General features: G+C 33.3%; 1 protein-coding gene across 1 annotated transcript; it reads left to right on the top strand.

The window, feature by feature from the left end:
* Nucleotides 1-509: 509 nt before the first annotated feature.
* hscb (HscB mitochondrial iron-sulfur cluster cochaperone) lies at nt 510-6,266 on the top strand. Its single transcript, XM_058776549.1, has 6 exons — nt 510-887; nt 1,190-1,286; nt 3,232-3,321; nt 5,494-5,638; nt 5,848-5,895; nt 6,026-6,266. The coding sequence occupies exons 1-6, from the start codon at nt 559-561 to the stop codon at nt 6,118-6,120; spliced, it is 804 nt and encodes a 267-aa protein (XP_058632532.1). The 5' UTR covers nt 510-558; the 3' UTR covers nt 6,121-6,266.
* The last annotated feature ends 14,193 nt before the right edge of the window (nt 6,267-20,459 follow it).

The raw sequence follows: 20,459 nt of genomic DNA, 5'->3' as shown, positions 1-20,459 counted from the left end.
AATTAATTATATAATAGATATACACAATTTTTTTATGTTGTTAGTTATTTTAAGCATTATTATTATTATAATTATTACACTACAAACAGCAATTATCAATATAGCATTTATTGTTAATTGCTGTTAAAATTAACAACACATACAAGTGTAGCAAATAGATAAAATTCAGGAAAATAAATGCAATAACTTCCGTTGTAAAACACAGGGTACAAAAAGTTTTTTTTTTCTTACTATATTTTAATATGGGAGTGAAATGAACTGTTTAGTACAAATGCAGTTTTGAGTTAACGTAGGGTTAATGTTGTATTTTACTTATTTAAAGCATATTTTTGTTGTTATAAAGTTCCTCGAGATCAAACAATAAAAGACCCTGTCTCACTCTAGTAATTGCAGCCATTATTCACGGATAAGCATAAACCAATAAAAATAATTAAATAAATACATAATAAAATAAATACGTTGAAGTGTTTTAAAAATACAAACTTTTATTTTGACAACATTTCTAATGTTCCTGACAGGAAGTAGAGCGCTAAACCAGATTTCGAACTGTGAGTGACCATGATAACGCTATACAAACTCCGATTTTTGTTAACATCTCACAGATTTAAACATGCAAACAAATTTATATCAAACGGACAACTTCTTAACCTCGTCTTGCTTCCGTGTTTCGCTTCAGGAAGAGCTGTCAGCTCTCACAGGAAAGGCATTAATGGTGTTTCTCACTGTAAAGCAGTTAAAGGACACTTGTCTCTGAACTCTTTCAGCACTGTTACAATCAACAGACTCTGTTGGAAATGCGGATCTTCTGCTGAATTATTTTTCTGTTCGTCCTGTAATGTGATCCAACCTACTGATGACAAGAGTAATTATTTTGACATCTTGAACTGGTGAGTTAAGTGGAGGTAACGTTATGGTTTAGAGATCGCTGTTATTGTTATCAATGCATCATTTATGGATTCACGGATAATATTTTCTGACTTCTTGATCCTGAGCTTCCAAAAAGTTGTATTCCTTACTTACTTTCTTTACTTAAAAGCCGTAACATTGTTATTAAACAGTATAGATGATAAAGTAGTTGTAACATGATCAGACAGATACAGTTTTATTATATATCTTTCAGCTTTCAACTTAATTAAGGTAGTTCATAATCATAACATATATGTAACTAAATATGTTGGTCTTTCCACAGTGAACAAAAATTTTCTTTGGACATCAAGAAACTTCAGAAAAGATACTTGGAGCTGCAAAGGTCTCTCCATCCTGACAACTTCAGCCAGAAATCATCGGTAATGGACTATATTATACAAAATTTATACCATATTATACCATGAATATTATCAGTGTCCGATGTTGAGTGGCCGGGCATTTATTTGAGATATAGTTTATTGGTTTGGTTTTATATCTCATAATAGCACTGAAAGATACTGTAGGGATGCAAAATATATGGTGACCATGTTCATTATGAGCAAATATTAGTGATTTACCAGGTGGACTTTTGTTTTCACCTATAATATGAGTTAAAAATGTAAATTACAGGGATAGCAAAAGATTATGGCTAAAGAGCACTAGTTCTTATGAAAATATAGTTCTTAAGAAATATAGTTTTATATTTCTTTTTGCACATTTTTTTCCAAGAATATATTTTGATTAGTTTGTATTACAAACTTCAGTGTTAGTTACTAACAATATACAGAAGAATAAATATAAAAAGTATGTCAGTTTGTTACCCAAGGTTTTTGTCTTCTAGGGTGAATTTCATGAAAACACACACACACACACACACACACACACACACACACACACACATGTACGTTTTACTGCTTGAAAGTTTGGGACCAGTAATATTTTTTTTTTTAAGTTAATACTATTTATATAAAGAACGGACACATTCAGTTGATCAAAAGATTCAGTAAAGATATTTATGATGCTACATAAGATTTCAATTACAAATAAATTACAAAATTTTGAACCCTGATAGAAAAGTATCACAATTTACACAGAAATAATAAACAACACAACTGTTTTCAACATTGATAATAATTAAATATTTATTGAAAATTCTGCCAAAAAACAAACTTTGCATTCACAGATATAAATTACATTTTAAAATATATAATAAAATAGAAAACAGCTATTTTGAATTGTTATATATCACAATATTAATGTTTTACTTCTTTTTGCTGCATTGTACACACACAAAAACACACATATGCTGTTTTGTAATTTCCATTATTTTTAAATTCATTTTTAATTATTTAAATTAGCATACGATTAATAATGACCACTGTGATGAAACTAACTGCTATAAAACTATCATGTATAAATAACTTTTGCAATTTCTACAATATATATTCATTTTTTTGATTTGTTGTAATGGGAATTGAAAATCTTAATGGTTCTAGAACAATATTCTATTTATTTTTATTGTAATATTTATAATATTTTTTTTCTCTTTAATTTTGTTGTGATATGTGACTCAGTGTTGCATATTCTTGACTTTCTTTTCTTTTTTTTTAAGATTCACCTTTTAACCCCTTTCCTTTGCATTGTATATCAAACTTTATACTAGCACACTCTTAGTATCCCTTGTCCAAATCTATTTAGATGCTCAGGTAAAAGGTATGCAGCTTATCATCGTTCCTATAATGCAGCAGACAGTTCTTTGGTGATTGGTTCATGTTTTGCGAGACCAACTGGGTTTCCTGACAGCAACAGCAAGCCAGATGTTGATTCTCTAGGCTTTGGCAACTCTGACAGCTGAAAATGTTTCTCCTCTGCAAGTCATTTCTTTGCTTTCTCACCTCTTATTCCACCTGACGAATCCCATCACAGCTCAGACCCTCTGCGTCCACCCACACAGCCAGATCCTTCAGGGGAAAAAAACCCCGGCACAATTATCAGCATTGCTAGGGTTTCGTTTTTTTTGACAATTCTGCTCATTCCCAAGAGGAAATCCTTACCACAAACAAAGAAGATGTCATGATATCTTAAAATAAATGTGACGATAGCACGTAATTATATAACGTTTGGAAAAGTTCGAAAACTTGGGCAGAGTAAGACTCTTTTTGAATAACACTTTCATAAAAACACAATCACAGTATTCTTCAGGTTGCTTTATATTTTGGAGCTTTGTGCGATTTGTGCCTTTAGGGGCTGTTGAAATTGTTTTTGTAGCCCGCAAGAAGAATGACTTTAATTTGGAATGACTTTGTGGTCTGATCCTATTTACAGAAAGAGCAGGAATATTCAGAAGAACAATCAGCACTGGTGAACAAAGCCTACAGAACGCTGCAGAAACCTCTGAGTCGGGCCGTCTACATGGTAATTATTTGTTTGGTAAATATTTGTTGTGCATATGGCAGCTGAAGGTTGTATACAGTGACCCCAGAAAACTTTGGGCACATAAGCCACACTAAAATTTAATACACAGTATGTGCATTATATATCAGGCAGAATATCAAATGTAGTTCCATGTAGGCCTACTTTTAAAGAAAGAAGCACCAACGCATTCAAGTAGAACATTTCAAAAAAGATGTTTTTAAATAATAAAACAAGACAAAATGTCAGGGGGAAAAAAAAAATCAGAGAAACATTCTTTAACGAAAAATGAAGTAAAAACCTTTTCAACTACATTAACACTACATGTGTTAAAACTTTTACAAATCAAATTTGAACTGGTTATGGTAAGTTAACTTGCAATCTAAAAAATGCTGGGTGAAATATGGACAAACCCACCAATTGGGTTGTTTTGACCCAGCGGTTGGGTAGTGTTATTTACTTCAACTATTGCTTAAAAATTGCTATATTTCTTGCTTAAAATGAACCCAAAATGAACAATTATTAATAAGTTGAATAAATAATAATTAAATAATATTATTTTTTAAATTGCTTAATAATAAATGTTCATCTTTTGATTATTGCTGATGCCTCTAGTAATTATGTGTCTGATTTTGGGTTCATTTTAAGACAGCCATATAGTAATTTTTTGAACAATAGAGTTAAATAAAACTACCCAAAAGGCTGGGTCAAAACACCAAGGGCTGGGTTGTTTTTAACCCAGCTTTTTTTAGATTGTAAGTTAACTTACCATATACAGTTAAAATTTGATTTGCAAAAGGCTTAACATGCATTAAATGTAATTTTACTGTGAAATATTGTCAAATTTATGCTTTTAGCAAGTAAAATCTGTGAATTACCATATACTTTATGGTACAAAACAGTAAAAAAGACATTCCTCAAAGTAGTAAATTTATTTAAAATAGAAATCTTTTGTAACATTATAAAGGTATTTACTGTCTAATTTAATGCATCCCTGCTAAATTTTTTTTTTTTTTTATTGTTAGTTTGTTTTTTATATTTTTATTTATTTTTTAAAGTATGTCTTACCCCAAACTTTTGAATGGTAGTGCATCACAGTCTCTGCAAAAGTATTAGCAGCAAAACTGTTTTCAACCTTGAGAATAATAAAAAAAATTGCAATAATAAGGACCAAATGAGTATATTAGAGTGATTTCTGAAGGAACATGTAACACTGAAAACTGGAGTAATGATGCTGAAAATTCAGCGCTGCATCGCAGAAATAAATTACATTTTAAATATATTAAAATAGAAAACAGTTTTTTTTTTTTTAATTGTAATAATATTTCACATGATTAGTATTTTTCAAATCAAATCATAGATCAAATAAATGCAGCCATGGTTAGTATAAGAGACTTCTTTCAATAACACTTACTAAAAAAGATTGAATTATTTTAAACTTTTGACAAGCAGTGAATATAGTTACTGTGATTCTCTACACCTCTAGTTACTCATGTTTGCACTTGAAGAAAACATACATCGCTAAAATTCACATTCATACCAGATTATTAAAATGCATTCAGCAAAATTACGTGGAAAAAAATGAAGTGAGCTCCTGCAATGCAAATAATTTAGCAATCCAGAATTAAATACAGTAATATTCAGAACTTGATTCCACTTTATATTAGGTGGCCTTAACTACTATGTACTTACATTTAAATTAATCATTTGGTACAATGCACTTATTGTGTACATAAATGTTCTTACATTGTACTTATATTGTTAATAATACCTTTATGTAATTACATCTGTAATTAATTTCTGTAATTACATTTATATCAGCAGAAGTGTTTTGCAATGCAATATGAACACAATAAGTACATTGTACTTATTTTTTGATGTAAGTACATAGTAATTAAGGCCACCTGATATAAAGTGTGACCCAGAACTTTTTAAGAGCCCAAATAGATTTTGCACCACTTTATATATCAGCTGTTGCCGTGTTCTGTATTTTTACACTTTGACATGTTTAGAAAAATAGGTTGAGTTTATCAGTGGGCGCTAACTGAAAAACAGGCACTTTAACCGATCTATGACTACTGAATGTTACAGTGTAGTCTGTTATAACTGCTGCCAGAGGCTGTAATTCTGTTTTAGTAGTGCTTTACCCTGCGTAACCTGCATGTTCTGCTGCAGCTGGAGCTGCGAGGGGTTTTGCTGGAGGAAGGTACGGACGCCGCGGCGGACCCCGCGTTTCTCCGAGAGATCCTGGAGATCAACGAGAACCTCGCAGAGACGCGGAGCCAAGACGAGGTCAGCGCTATCGGGCGGTCTGTGCGAGGTGTGTAGGCCTGAAAGAAAAGCTCCAACCGGAAGTGATTGTTGAAATATTTCTCTGCGCCCACTTATTTATGTGACCGTTTGCGGCCCCAGATTCATTCCATCAGAAAGTTCAAGGTCCTGAGGTTTTATGTTTTCACTGCTAAGTCTGCTAAGGTTGTGCGACTTATTCGTGCTGTTCATATACTGTATTTTACTTCCTTTCACCAGAGAAACTGAAAGACTTGACTGAACGGATGAATTCATCTCTGAACACAGGTATTTTTCTCTCTTTCTCCTCCTCACGACCTCCCAAATTTGACAGAAATTCAGCGCCAAGGCCGGTTGCACGCACATACGAGTGGAAAATAGCTTTTTTTGTGTTTGCCTCACAAGTCTCTTTTCACAGGGGATCTGCTTACCGCCAAAGAGCTCCTGGCCCAAATGAAGTACTTCACAAATATAGAAGAGAAGGTAAAAGACAGAATTACAGAGGGTTGCTGAGGGAAAATTGTAAACAATTTGCAATTGTAATCCTGCTCAGTGAAAGATTCACGCTTGTTCTCTGAAGTTTTTGTAGTTGTATTTATTGTTAATAGTGTATATTTGTTGGATTATGGTTGGTATCTAAATAAAGTACATTATTTTAATCTTTTGTCAAAAGCAATGCTTACATGTGCAAAACTCACCTCTGTGATGCTACAGTGTTGTCATTGGTTGCTATGGCATTGTTAGGGTTTTTGGGTAATTTCTTTCTGGACTAATTCAAAAGAGCACAAAGTATTACGCTCTTGATACTGTATGACTCTGGTGTATCCTGCAATCTAATTTAAAGGGATTTTTTTTGTTGCATGTTTTAGTTGTGTTCAAGTCAAAAACTAAGCTCTTACATGAGTAACAGCACACATTTCGACCAAGATGCATGACTTATTTTTTATATTTAATATTTCGAATTAATTTTAATATTTTCTGTTTTAGTTTTTAATTAATTTTATTTATTTATTTTACTGTTTAGGTTTAATTCATTTATTTTTTCTCAATTATAGTTTTAGTTCAGTTTCATTTGATTTTCAGTTATAAAGGTATGGTGATTCAGCGTAAGTATTTTTATATAATATTTTAGTTTATTTCAGCTTTATTTCAATTAGCAAAAATATAATATTTAATATAGTTAAGTTTGTTTAGTTTAATTTTGTCATGTAATATTTATATTCCATTATTTTATTACTATTTTGATTTCATTTATTTTTTGTTTTTATTTGACCTTGTTTTAGTTCAGTTTAGGTTTATTTATTTCCATTTTAATAATTTTGATGATTCAACTTAAACTTATTTCAGTTACTAAGTTAAACTTAAACTTAAAACCAGAGTTGCAGCATAGCTAAAAAAAAACACACTTTTTTTTTTTATTTCATCTATTTCAAATTTGTTTCAAAGTTACAATACTATAAAATTCTGTAAAGTTTTGTGTAGTTAAATCTTTTGATGTAATATTTAAATTTCATTATTTCAGTTTTAGTTTTAGTTTAGTTCCAGTTAGTAATTTTGATGAATCAACTTAAGTTAAACTTAAAAATATAGTTAAGTTCTGTTTTATTTTATTTTTTATATATAGTAGTGATAGGGTCGCGGCACAAGTGGTTTATTTTGAAAATACAGTCGCGGGAAAAATTACAGAGCCGTGGGTTGCGGTTTTTTGGGCTACTTTTATATTATGCCATGGTCTGTCTGAATACTCGATTCTGATTGGCTGGCAGGTGTTGATTAAATTCGTTGAACCGCACAGGTAGTTCCAGGTCAGTTTAATCACGTTCTATATTAATGCGCTTCCTATAAACATTGGTAACCATAGTAACATACAGTTACAGTTACAGATGAAAATAACTGTCATTTTTATCGTTCCGGTCAAATATTGCAGTGCAAATATTATTAACATCTTTAATATGTGAATGCTGGCAAATGACCATGGCATAAACGGGATAATCAACGGCTAGCTGTGCTATGTCTCCAGACCTGAACCCTATTGAACACCTGTGGGGCATCCTCAAGCGGAAGGTGGAGAAGCACCATGTGTCTAACATCCAACAACTCTGTGATGTTATTATGGAGTGGAAGAGGATCCCAGCAACAACCTGCGCAGCTCTGATGAACTCCAAGCCCAGGAGGATTAAGGCAGTGCTAGATAACAATGATGCCCCTACAAAATATTGACACTGGACACAGTTTTGACATGTTCACTTAGGGTGTACTCATTTTTGTTGCCAGTTATTTAGACAATAATGGCTATATGCCAAGTTATTTATAGAGGACAGTACATTTGTACTGCTACACAAGCTGCACATTGACTACTCTAAAATATATCCAAGCTTCATTTGTGTAGTATTGTCTCTTGAGAAGATATACTAAAATTGTTCCTGAAATGTGAGGGGTGTACTCACTTTTGTGAGATACTGTGTATATACATAGTTAACAATGATAATCCTATGCTGTTGCACAAATGGTGCTCATGTGCACTAAATTTGAATTCTTTAATTTGAATAATTGTAATAAATGATTAGGTTAGAAGTTAGTTCAAAACTCAATCCTAAGTGTGAGCAATAATAATTGTGATGCTTGCATTAGCAAACCCTGCTGATAACAGATGCAAACAATCTTTTAGATGTCGTTCCATAAACTATGTGTGACTTTCCCAAGACAATACTTCAGCGTTCAGCATCAAACTGTGATTGGCTGATACCACATTTATTTAGGTCTGGCCTTTTGGGAGAATAGAGAAAACAGGAAACCCGCAAAATGATGAAACTCTACAGTTATAAAACAAAACTGTGCAAGACAACAAGATTCGTTTAGCCCGATCCCTGTTTGAATCTTTAATGCTACTATTAGACTTGCAATCTCTGTGGTGCGCTTTCTGATAAATGCATCTTATTCTCTCTAATGTGGGCTGATTCATTAAATTGTAATTGGAGCTGGGTTTGTGCTAGATGATGGCATTACTCTGGACACACAGTCTGACACTAGTCTCTTATTAGATAGCGCTTCAACAAAATTTCTTTATTGCACCAGTTTATACAGTCGCTTATGGTGTGGTATGAATTAAATTACATCATAGCACACTTATCGATCCTGGATTTATGAATGTGTGTGTTTGTGTGAAAGGCACCGTCAGGGAGACAGAATCAAGGTGTGTGCATGCTGGAGCTGAAAATGCCTCCACTGAGCTGTAGGGGGAAGCATGTCACCTCACTATGGAGACTGTAGAAAACCCCTCAACGGCTGTAAGTCGTGTTTATGAAATGCTTGTTATATATTCCTGTTGTAATGAAGAGCATCATTTTGTTTTGACACTTTGACTTAAATCTGTTTAGAAATGCATGGTTTCTAGTTCTCTTATGATGGAAAATCGGTTACAGATCTTCAGTTTTGTGCTTTTTCTTTCGCTTCACAATCAGTGACTGTACACATTTGATTAGTTATGTTCGCTAAGTCACATATCACTATTGCTCACGCTTATGGTTTTGTGGTATGTACATGAATGATGCCTCAAATCACTGAAGCTTGTTGAGAAATAATTTTCAAATTGATAGTAATTCTAAGCTTCACTTGGCATATGACAGGCTTGAGAAAGGACTGAACCCGTACACAAACAGAAAAAGATATATACAGTGAAAACTGTAAATGTTTTAACATTTATGGTAAAATACTGCCAAATTTATCTTTCTTTTTTTCTGCAAATAAAAACTATGAATAACCACTGAATTTACGGTGAAAACAGGACATTTCTGGAAGTCCTTACATGACGCATGAGATATGATTCACATAAAAATTGCAACTAAGTCACGTTACCATATGTACAGAGAAAAATTGTGAATGGTTTAACTTTAACATCACATCATATGTAATTTTACAGTAAAATACTGTCAAATTGTATTTTTTTTTTTTTTTTTTGCAAGTAAAAACTATGAATGACTAATTCCATATAATACCAGTATAATATCATGGCCCTATGTGACGCATCAGATTCAGTTATATTTCACATATGAAATAATTTTTTGTTTCATATGTGATTTTGTTATCAGTAATGTGCATTGGGGTATTTTTAAGGTATAATTTTAAGGTATAATACAGATTTTAGTAGTTCAAGGTCATATTAACATTATATCACTTAATAAAATATTCTAATTTATAAGTAGTAAAATATACAGGCACCAGTATGCCATCACATAATACCAGATCCATTGTTATTTATTTATTTATTTATAGGTTTAATTTATTTTTATTGCATTTTTAGTTTATTTCTATAATTTTGGTGAATAAACAAACTCATTTCAGTTAATTTTGTTTAGCTTATTTTTTTCATTTTGTTTACTTATATTTTACTTTAGCTTTCTTTCTTTTAAAAAATGTTTTTAATACTGTAAAGCTTTGTTTAGTTGAATTTTGTGGTCTATTATTTCTATTTTATTTTATTTCATTTCAATTGACAAAAAATATTTTTAAATATTAACCCTGGGCCAATGAACAAATGGTGCTATTATGCACTACATTTTTAATACTTTAAAGGAACACCCCAATATTTTTGAGTTTTACCGTTTTCGAATCCATTCCAAATTTTTTGGTGTCCAAACAAAGCCCATTTATGACATTGACTTTGCAGTTTTGAACCCAGCTTTGTCTAAGCTGCCACTGTAGACATGACCATTATAAAGTGAATCTTCAGCTGCATCATCTCATCTCAAAGGCAAAAAAACAAGGACAGAAAATTCATTGGAGGTTAGAAAAACAGCTTAGACATGCCAGTTTGCATTTAATCTTCAGTTTAAATCCATGTAACGCCACTGGAGCATTGCCCTGTGGACGTCCCGCTGAAAACAGGACTTGACTCGCTTGTTTATGAAGTCAAGAACGACAGCGTCACGTTTCTAAGTCTTCCTCGCAGGAGACGATATTTCCTTAATACTTGTGAATTAAACCACAGACGAGAGACAGAGACGGAGGGAGGGGAAATGTGGCAGTCTGATTATTATTCATCTTGTAATCGGAAGGCATCTCCAGCTCTTCCAAATGAATGAGAAAACATGATCAACCAGTTCTGAAGCCACTGCTATCTCTGCATTCTCTCTGAAATTGGGTTTGAAAGAAAAAAAAAGGATGTGTAAAAAATGGAGGGTGGTCTGGGAAGAGGAAAATAAGATAAACCTTCACTGGTGGGGAAACTAGGGCAAGAACGCATGTTCTTAAATGAGGGTGAGTTTAAAAGTTTTAAAGGTGAAGTGTTTTTGCTCAACTATTCTTAAAAATAAAGATTCCAGAAAGACCATCCCCCCCAGTTTAAACAACGTTTTAATAATCTGAAGAACCTTTTTCCATCATGTAGAATCTATTGTTCAATAGAAAAGTTCCATCGATATCTATGTACAAACACTACTAAAAATGACAAAAACACACAACTAAAGTACTTATTGAAAATGGAAAATATAAAAATGAAAACTGAGTAAAAACTATAATAGTATCTCAATGATTGTAAAATGATGCATAATCATCTCTACAGAAATTCTACACATCCCCTCATTCCTTTACCAAAAAAGGTATGAAGGTATACCAAAGTGCTGTACAAGAAGATCAAAAACAATAATAGAAATTAATTAAAATACATAAGTAAATACCTATAAAACTACACATCAAATGCCTGTGAGTACAAATGGGTCTTAAGACGTGTTTCAAAATTTAAAGTTCTGTCATCATTTACATCATTTACCCTCGTACTCTAACCTGTATAAGTGTCTTTTTCTGTAATTTTGAAAAATGTTGATATCCAAACAGCTGATGGGAGCCAGTGTCTTCCATTGTATAGTATATGACAGAAATGTTGTTTTTGGGTGAACTATCCTTTTAAGTGCTCTCTTTTTTGCGTAAACTCTTTTTCTTTCAGATAATCTACGATCATGGTGATGAGATCCGGAAATGCATCTGGTGTAATGGCACAGACATTTGTAGGTAACATCTTGTTAAAAATGTATCACAGTTGAACCAATGCGTTAACCAAGTATCTACAGATACATTAATGTTTCTGAGCTCAGAGAGCATTACTCTCAGGAGTGTTTAACACATTTTACCACATCTAAATCCATTCCCCAAGTTTTCTTCCTCAATCAGTGCAGTAAATGCGGAATATTGTGTGGAATCCCTCTGGACCTGCTCATATATCATTGTTAGCTTGCAGTGTCACTTTTGATCAAGTTCTTTTTTTGTGATTGAGCTGTGTGTGGCTCCGGTGTCACTATGTTCACTAAAGTGCATAACTCAAATATACCAGTATTCTGACAAGCAGATATGAGTTTAGATTATAAAGCATGATCAGCATGGATTGTTTGTGCTGTGTTCAGATAGAGTGCTGCATGATTACTAGTCCATGAAGGATCCTCCTTGTGTAACCTTACAAATGCTAATGAGATATTTACCCTGAGCAGTGTTTAACTCGTACTGTCTGATGCTCTTCATTAAGTCATTAATACTGCATGCAGATCTGCTATTTTAATCAAGAACGCTTTGACGCAAGATGAATGTATAAAAAAAACAAAAAACAACAACATATGACATTCTGCTTCACATGTTAGGTTAAATCCCACAAAACCTGCTGAAAACATGTCCAGGACACACTGTGCTCCTAAAATTGCACTTTACTAAGAAATTAAGCCTATTTTTTAATAACACATTTACAGTTTTAATGCATATCAGTTATGCATATTTTCATATTCCTGAAATGTGAAAAAAGGTAAAGTGGTTATATTTGTGGTTTTGCATTTGTTGATTTAAAGTGAGAAATAAAAACTAAAAAATGTAAAAATAAAACTGTATTATGGTAATGGAAATCTAATGACAACCCCTATTGACAAAAAAAATATGGGTAACACTTTACAATAAGGTGTCATTTATTAACATTAGTTAATGTATTACTAACATGAACCAACAACGAACAATGCATTTATTACACTATTTATTATTCTTTGTTAATGTTAGTTAATGAAAATATAGTTGTTCATTGTTTATTCATGTTAGTTCACAGTGCATTAACTAATGTTAACAAACACAATTTGTGATTTTAATAATGCATTAGTAAATGATGAAATTAACATTAACTAAGATTAATAAATGCTGTAGAAGTATTGTTCATTCTTAGTTCATGTTTACTAATGTTGTTAACTAATGTTAACTAATGAACCTTATTGTAAAGTGTTACCAAAATATGGAAATTACAATAAATAAATTAATCATTTCAAATGAAAAATAATGTATTATCGTAATGAGAATCTAATGACAATTTTACAGAATTTATTCTAAATTCTAGCAAATAAAATACCGTAGAACAGTAATGAGTATCTAATTTTTTTTTCATTTGTTGAAAAAATATGGAAATTACAAATAAATAAATAAATATAATTAATATAAAAATTTAAAAAAATAAATTTTTTCACATCAAGAATACTGTGTAACAGTAATGAGGATCTAATGACCCTTAATGTCCTTATTAAGATTATGACAATTAGAAAAAAAAAAAAATGAAATTGTTTAACATACAGTAAAAATACAGTATGACAGTAGTGAGACTCCAATGACAATCCTTATTGAGAAAAATATGAAAATTATATGAAAATATGAAACACTAAAAACACTCTATTGCATTAATGAGGATTGAATGACAACCCCAAATGAAAAACTTTTAAAATTATGGAAATTGCAAAAAAAAAAAAGAAAAAGAAAAAAAGGTTATACTTTAAAAAATATTGAGAATTCAATGACAATCCCCATTTAAAAAATCTATGGAAAAAACTGAAATATGTTGAATTTATTTTAATTTATTGAAATTTATTGAATAGCTAATAATTTTTTAATTACAATGTTTGTGTGTGTTTTTTTTTTTTTTGATTTTGGGGTTAAATATACCTGAACATATTCATGACAGTTTTTGTGAGATTGACTCATGAACAGCTGCAGAAACGTGAGTTGAAACACATAGAATATAATAGAATACTAATAATGAAGTTTTAAATAATCGGAATACTGTTGCACTCATTAACTCCAAAAGACTGTAACCCTGTGTTCAGAGTCACCTCTTGAGAGGCGATTTCTTTTTTTGTCTTTAAAATTGAAATATAATCACACCCAGAATTGCTCAAGCTGAGAACTAGGAAGCTCGGAGCTGCTCAATCTTTGTGAATAATATTCCTGCTGCTCCCTCACGTCACTGCAGCACATCTCTGAGCTTTTGATAGGAGAATCGCAGGGAGGATTTCAGGGGAAATGTTGCTTAAGCAACGTCTGGCGAGGGTTAGAGAGCCGGTGGGGGGGGTAGGTTAGTTCTTATAGATGGTGTGATTCAGGAAGCATTGTTTCCTGTTTGACATTCCAGTGCAGTTCTCCAACAGTGTGTAATCTCTTCAAGAACATGTGTCATTAAGAAGCCTGCCAATTACTTACCTGGATGCAACATGTCTCATTTGTAAACACTAAATCATAGCGGATTACTGCTTGCTTATGGAGTGCCACCAGGAAGGAGAAAGAGAGTAAACGCAAGACTTGCTTGCTTATGACTGAGCCCGTCTACCAGATTTCATGCTTCAAAAACGGCACAATGAAAAGATATATAGATCCTTTCATTTTACAGAGGTATTTCCTGCTGCCTTATTGGCTACGTCTGCATAGTCAGTGTTTGGGACTGACAGCCGTATCATTGTCTTCATTTGCTCACTCTCATGTCTTTCCAAAACTGCGTGATCAAAGAATTGGATATTTTAATTTTATATTATGAAGTCATTCCCATATGGTGACAAATTATGACAGCAATTATGATCATGATTTAAGGCATTCATTTTAGTTATATGGTTCTGACTCTGAACTCATTCTTATTTACTGAAATTCTCCAAATAGGACTGGCATTTATCCTTTGCTGCTGTGTGAATGTTGTCAACGTGATATAGATAAAGAAATAGTTGTGAAGTCACCTATGCAAGCAGACCTGGTGCTTCATTAATAAAATGCACATTAACAGTTATTTAATTAATGCAACATTTTTAATGAAAATCACAATTAATAATTATGGGGAAAAATATACAATATGCACTAGAGTTAAGAAATTAATACTTTTATTCAGCAAGGATGTGTTAAATTGATTAAAAAAAGGGATAGTGTAGACTTAAACTACCAGTCAAAAGTTTTTGAACAGTAAGATTTTTATGTTATTTAAAGAATTCTCTTCTGCTCACCAAGCCTGCATTTGTTTAATCCAAAATACAGCAAAAGCAGTAATATTGTGAAATATTTTTACTGTTTAAAATGACTGCTTTTTATTTGAATATATTTAAAAATGTAATTTATTTCTGTGATCAAAGCTAAATTTTCAGCATCGTTACTCCAGGCTTCAGTGTCACATGATCCTTCAGAAATCATTTTAATATACTGATTTGTTGTTGAAAAATTTTTTTTTTTTTTTAATTATAACTATTTATTAATTATTGTCAATATTTAAAACAGTTGACTACATTTTTTTTTTCAGGATTCTTTGATGAATAGAAAGATCAGCATTTATCTGAAATAAAAAGATTTTGTAACTTTATACACTAAACAATTCAAAAGCTTGGAGTCAGTATAATTTTTTTGGGGGAAAGAAAAATTAATACTTTTATTTAGCAAGGATGCTTTATATTGATCAAAATTATGATGAAGACATTTATAATGTTACAAAAGATTTCTATTTGAGATAAATGCTGTTCTTCTAAACTTTCTATTCATCTGAAAATAAATTATACTTTGTTTTACTCTGTTATACTGTTTTCAACATAATAAAAATAAATGTTTTTTTGAGCAGCAAATCAGAATATTTTTAGAATGTTTTCTGAAGGATCATGTGACACTGAAGACTGGAGTAATGATGCTAAAAATTCAGCTTTGAAATCACAGGAATAAATTTAATTTTAAAATATATTCTAATAGAAAGCAGTTATTTTAAATAGTAAAAACTATTTCAAAATTTTACTGCTGGGGGATCACGTGACCCTTCGACAGCGATGCATGCATAGTCCTTCAATCTGCTCACTCTGTCAAATATTATATAATCCTGTCAGTAAATTTCGAACCACTCTATTTAACCCATCATGAATACTTCAACAGTCAAAGACAATCGAAAAAGAGAGATTGAGCAATCGCCAATAAAGAAAAAATTAAAAGATTCCACCATCTCCAGAGAGGATCTCGGCGATGCTATCGCTAACAGTATCAAGCTATCACTTAAAGAGCAGCAAAGTACTTTGGACTCGGTTGTGACCTCGACAGTAAGAGATGCAGTAGACTCTGTACTGACCCCAGTGTTGCGTGACTTGCGTGCGGACATACAAGCGACCAACAATTCTGTTAAAGAGCTAAGAGCAGAGCTTGAGGCACTAGCTAGCGCGGCGAAGCAGCCACGTGACCGGGTCGATTCCGTTCAAGCAGCTGCACGTGAGGATAGGAGGACAGTCACAAACTTAAGAAATCAGCTGGAGCAACTCACTGAGAAGATGACAGACATTGAAGATAGGAGCAGCAGAAATAACGTGCGACTGGTGGGGTTTCCGGAGGAGGCGGAGGGCTCCGATGCAGCTGGCTTCCTCAGAGCTAATCTTTCCAAGTGGATCCCTTCCCTGAAAGGCAGTAACATTGAGATTGAACGGGCCCATCGCATGTATGACGGAAGGAAAAACTCAGATCGGCCGCGTACTCTCATCTTCCGTGTACTAAGATGGCATGACAGATCGGTGATCCTAAAGGGTGCTCGGTGATCCTAAAGGGTGTAAAATACATGCAGGACAATGTCACGCTACTATTTTTTCCCGACTTTAGTCCAGCCGCAGCTACCAAGAGAAAGAGCTTTAATCCAGTCTTGAAGAAGATGACAGCACTTGGTCTCCAGCCCTTCCTCACCTATCCGGCGGTAATTAAACTACGGCACAAAGGTAAGCAGATGATGTTCGACTCTCCTCAGAAAGCGGAGGATTTTATCAGCTAACTGTCACAGAAGACTTATGCTGCAGCTTTACAAAGCAACGGGAAAACAGCGACCATCATCTCCATCTCTTCGGCCCAGCGAGAAGAACTTAATGACCGGGATGGAGGCGATTCCAGCTGCCCAGGAGAGGATAATAACAAGGTGGACATGGACACTTGTTAAATCTCTCTTTTTTTTTTCTTTCTTTCTCCCTCTCTCTCTCCTCCTGGGATATTGTTCCTATTTTTCTCTTTACTGGTAAGACTAACACCTTTTTTTTGGAGGGGTCTAATGGAGAGTAGGTTTAATTACAATAATTTTTGACTGTGTGGGCCTTTTGGGGACATGTCTTGCGTTGAAGTGGACCGGTCACGTATCATCACCAATTTTTGTTGCTCAGTCAGACCTACGTTCTCGGTAATGTGCGGTCTGAGTTTCTTGTTTATAGTTGCTTGTTGTTCCTGTTTCTGTGTTGCTTTTATTTTTTACAACAGACATTCATACTTATTTATTTTACCTTATTTCTAAAAGGATTTTTCATCTAGGTGGTTTGGTATCTAGAATACACACCAGCGTTTACATGTTACTTACAGAATGGGAGTGCTTTTGCTTTTCTTCATTTACTGAATACAGTTTTGGTATTATGAATACTCAATGCATACTCTAAATATTTTATCATTGAATGTAAATGGCCTAAATTCCGCTGTTAAACATACTCGTGTATTAGAATATTTACACCGTAAATCGATTTCCTGTGCCCTGAGACACATTTAAAGCAATCTGACGTGGCACGTTTCCAGAATAAATATTATAAATTAGCAGCCTTCTCCTGTGCTCTTAATAAAACTAAGGGGGTGCTTATCCTTAACAGGAAGTTACATTTAACAATTGAACATATCGGAAGTGATGAGGAGGGTAGATTTGTTTTTATCCGTTGCAAGATACATAATAATAGGCTAGCATTGGTCTCTATTTACGGTCTGAATGAGACAGACAGTGAATTCTTTGCAAATATTTCCAAAACACTACTTGAACAGACTGATTGCCCATTAGTGGTGGGTGGTGATTTTAATGCTGTTGTAAATCTTGCTTTGCATAAATCTCAATCTGATACAACAGTCAATCCATCTTCTAAATTAAAAACATTTTAATTCCGCATCGCTCCATCAAGCTCTCGCTGGATCCGCTCCTCTGCTGTGAACAAGAGGACAGTCTGTACTTCCTCAACTGACAACAAAACAGACATTTTTTGGTTGTTGAAAGAAAGGTGCGCTCATTCAAAACAGCTGCGTTAGATCCTTCGCTGGCTGTGCTGATTTAAATCTAGCGGGTCTGTTGTGTCTTGTGTTGCAAGTTCAATGACGCAGACAGTGACAATTTTCTCCAGGCCAATCAGTGATCGGCAGAGTTTACACGTCATGTTTTGGTAACGGTACGGTTCGCTTGGAACCTCGGCCGAGGTGGTACTAAAAAAAGTACCAGGTACTGTACCCAGTGGAAAACCCCCCAAAAGTGAGCTGTACTGAACCGTAACGTGCCGTACCATGCAGTGGAAAAGCGCCATAAGTGTACTACACGAGGATTCTGTATATCTTTCTCTTCTACTCTTGCCAAAGCGAAAATGAACCAGTTTACATAAATAAAATCCAATCATTACAAAACCTACAAAAACAACATTTTACTGACTACACAGGCTACACAGCTGTCCTCTTTAAAAGAAGAATATGATTTACTTTCACACTCAAAGGCGAAATTTATCTTAGGACGAGGTAAAAATATTATTTTATGGATGGTCAGGTCACCACGAACCCTGCGGCGATTAACGACATATTTAAAGTTTTTTACACAAATCTGTATAAAGCCGAAACATATTTTGATGAACCAATTCGTAAGCAGTATTTAGATCAATTGGAACTGCCTCGGATCTCACAGGTGGATAAAAAGTCTTTGGAGGCCCCATTAATTTGGAGAAGCTCCACGTCTCTCTAAAAAGCCTTCAAAAGAGCAAATCGCCGGGTCTAGATGGTCTCCCCCATGAATTATATTTGGAAATTTGGGATTTGGTAGAGACACTTATGCTTAATTAATTTAATTGCAATTGTTTTGCAATTGAACATGGTGTGTATTTCATAGAGATAAAAAAACATCATTGATATCATCACTTCTTAAAAAGGGGAAAGATTTACATCATTTACATAATAAGTGTTCCTGTGGCTCAGTGGTAGAGCATTGCGTTAGCAGCGCAAAAGGTCATGGGTTCAATTCCCAGAGAACACACATACTGATTAAAAAAAAAAAAAAAAAAGTATAGCTTTGGATAAAAGCGTCTGCTAAATGTAAATGTAATTGCGATTAATTGATTTAAAAGATCCATTAGATTGTTCCAGCTACAGACCAATATCAATTATCAGGAAGACAGAACTGGTTTTCACCACACATGTGTGTAAAAACATATTGGATCCATAGCCTCCTGAAAATAGTGACTTGTGAATGTACAACAGCACGTATTAATGGGGCCAAGCCTTCTACTATTGATGCTTTGCAGGGTTTTTTCTTTAACATACTCGATTATATAAAGGAATGACTTGTTTTTTATTTTATTTTATTTTTTCCCTCCCTCTCTCTCCTTTTTGACTGGACTTTTAAAGTATTGATTATATGTCTGTTGTTTTGTTTTGTTTGTTTTGAATGGATGTTATGTTATGTTATGATGTTGTGTATGAAAATAAATAAAAAGTTGATAAAGTTTTTTTTTTTTTTTTACTGCTGTACTTTGGATCAAACAAATTCAGGCTTGGTGAGCAGAAAAAAAAAATTACAAATCTTACTGTTCAAAGTTAACTTTTGACTGGTAGTGTATACTGTATTGTTACAAAAGATTTCTATATTGAATAAATTACCTTTTATTCATCAAAGAATCCAAAGAAAATTTTACTGAAAAAAATATTAAGCAGCACAGCTGTTTTCAGCATTGATCATAAATCAGCATATTAGAAAGATTTCTGAAGGTTTGTGTGACACTGAAGACTGGCGTAATGGCTGATAAAAATCAGCTTTACATCACAAAAACAAATTATATTTGAAAGTGTATTCAAATATAAAACTGTTATTTTAAATTGCAATAATATTTCACAATATTACAGTTTTTTTCTTCTTCTATATTTTTGGTCAAATAAATGCAGCCTTGACGAGCATAAGAAACATTTAAAAAAAAAAACATGAAAAATCTTACTGATCCTAAACTGCTTGAATGGCAGTCTGTATACACACACACGCACATACTGTCACGCCCCTGGGGCCTGTTCTTCGTACGTCACTAACTCAGTTAGCTGGACTTGATGGTTGACGATTTCGCTTGATCTTGGATCATTTGGTTCTTGGAAGCTCATCCTAGACTTGTTGTCATAGCAACAGGTCCATAAACTTAAACCTGCTCGGGAGCAGCTTATTTAATGTAAACAGGATTAGATTGCATCTTTTTAAGCAGAATTGATACTTTAAAAAGGTCCTAGCCACCGCTACTTTATTACAAGAGTACCCTACTGGTTCAGGGACAATAATTTAAAATAATAATAATTTAAAAATTAAGTTGAAAATAATATAACAATATAATAATATAATATAACAATGTTGTGTATTCTATAATACTATAGACACAGCCAGTTTTACTCAGTGAAATATTTATTAGTGATGAAGTAATTACTTTATAATTGTATTGGAGTCTTACACACATGCTATAAATTATGAATCGTTAATTTGAGTGATGACAGATATTATGGGAGGGGCTTGATGGAGCACAGAGATGCAGATAACTGGATCTCTA

Source organism: Onychostoma macrolepis, chromosome 05 (assembly GCF_012432095.1).
Source record: "Onychostoma macrolepis isolate SWU-2019 chromosome 05, ASM1243209v1, whole genome shotgun sequence".
Taxonomy (NCBI): Eukaryota; Metazoa; Chordata; class Actinopteri; order Cypriniformes; family Cyprinidae; genus Onychostoma; species Onychostoma macrolepis.
Note: the sequence above shows the minus strand (reverse complement) of the source record. Positions and strands in the feature narration are given on the sequence as shown.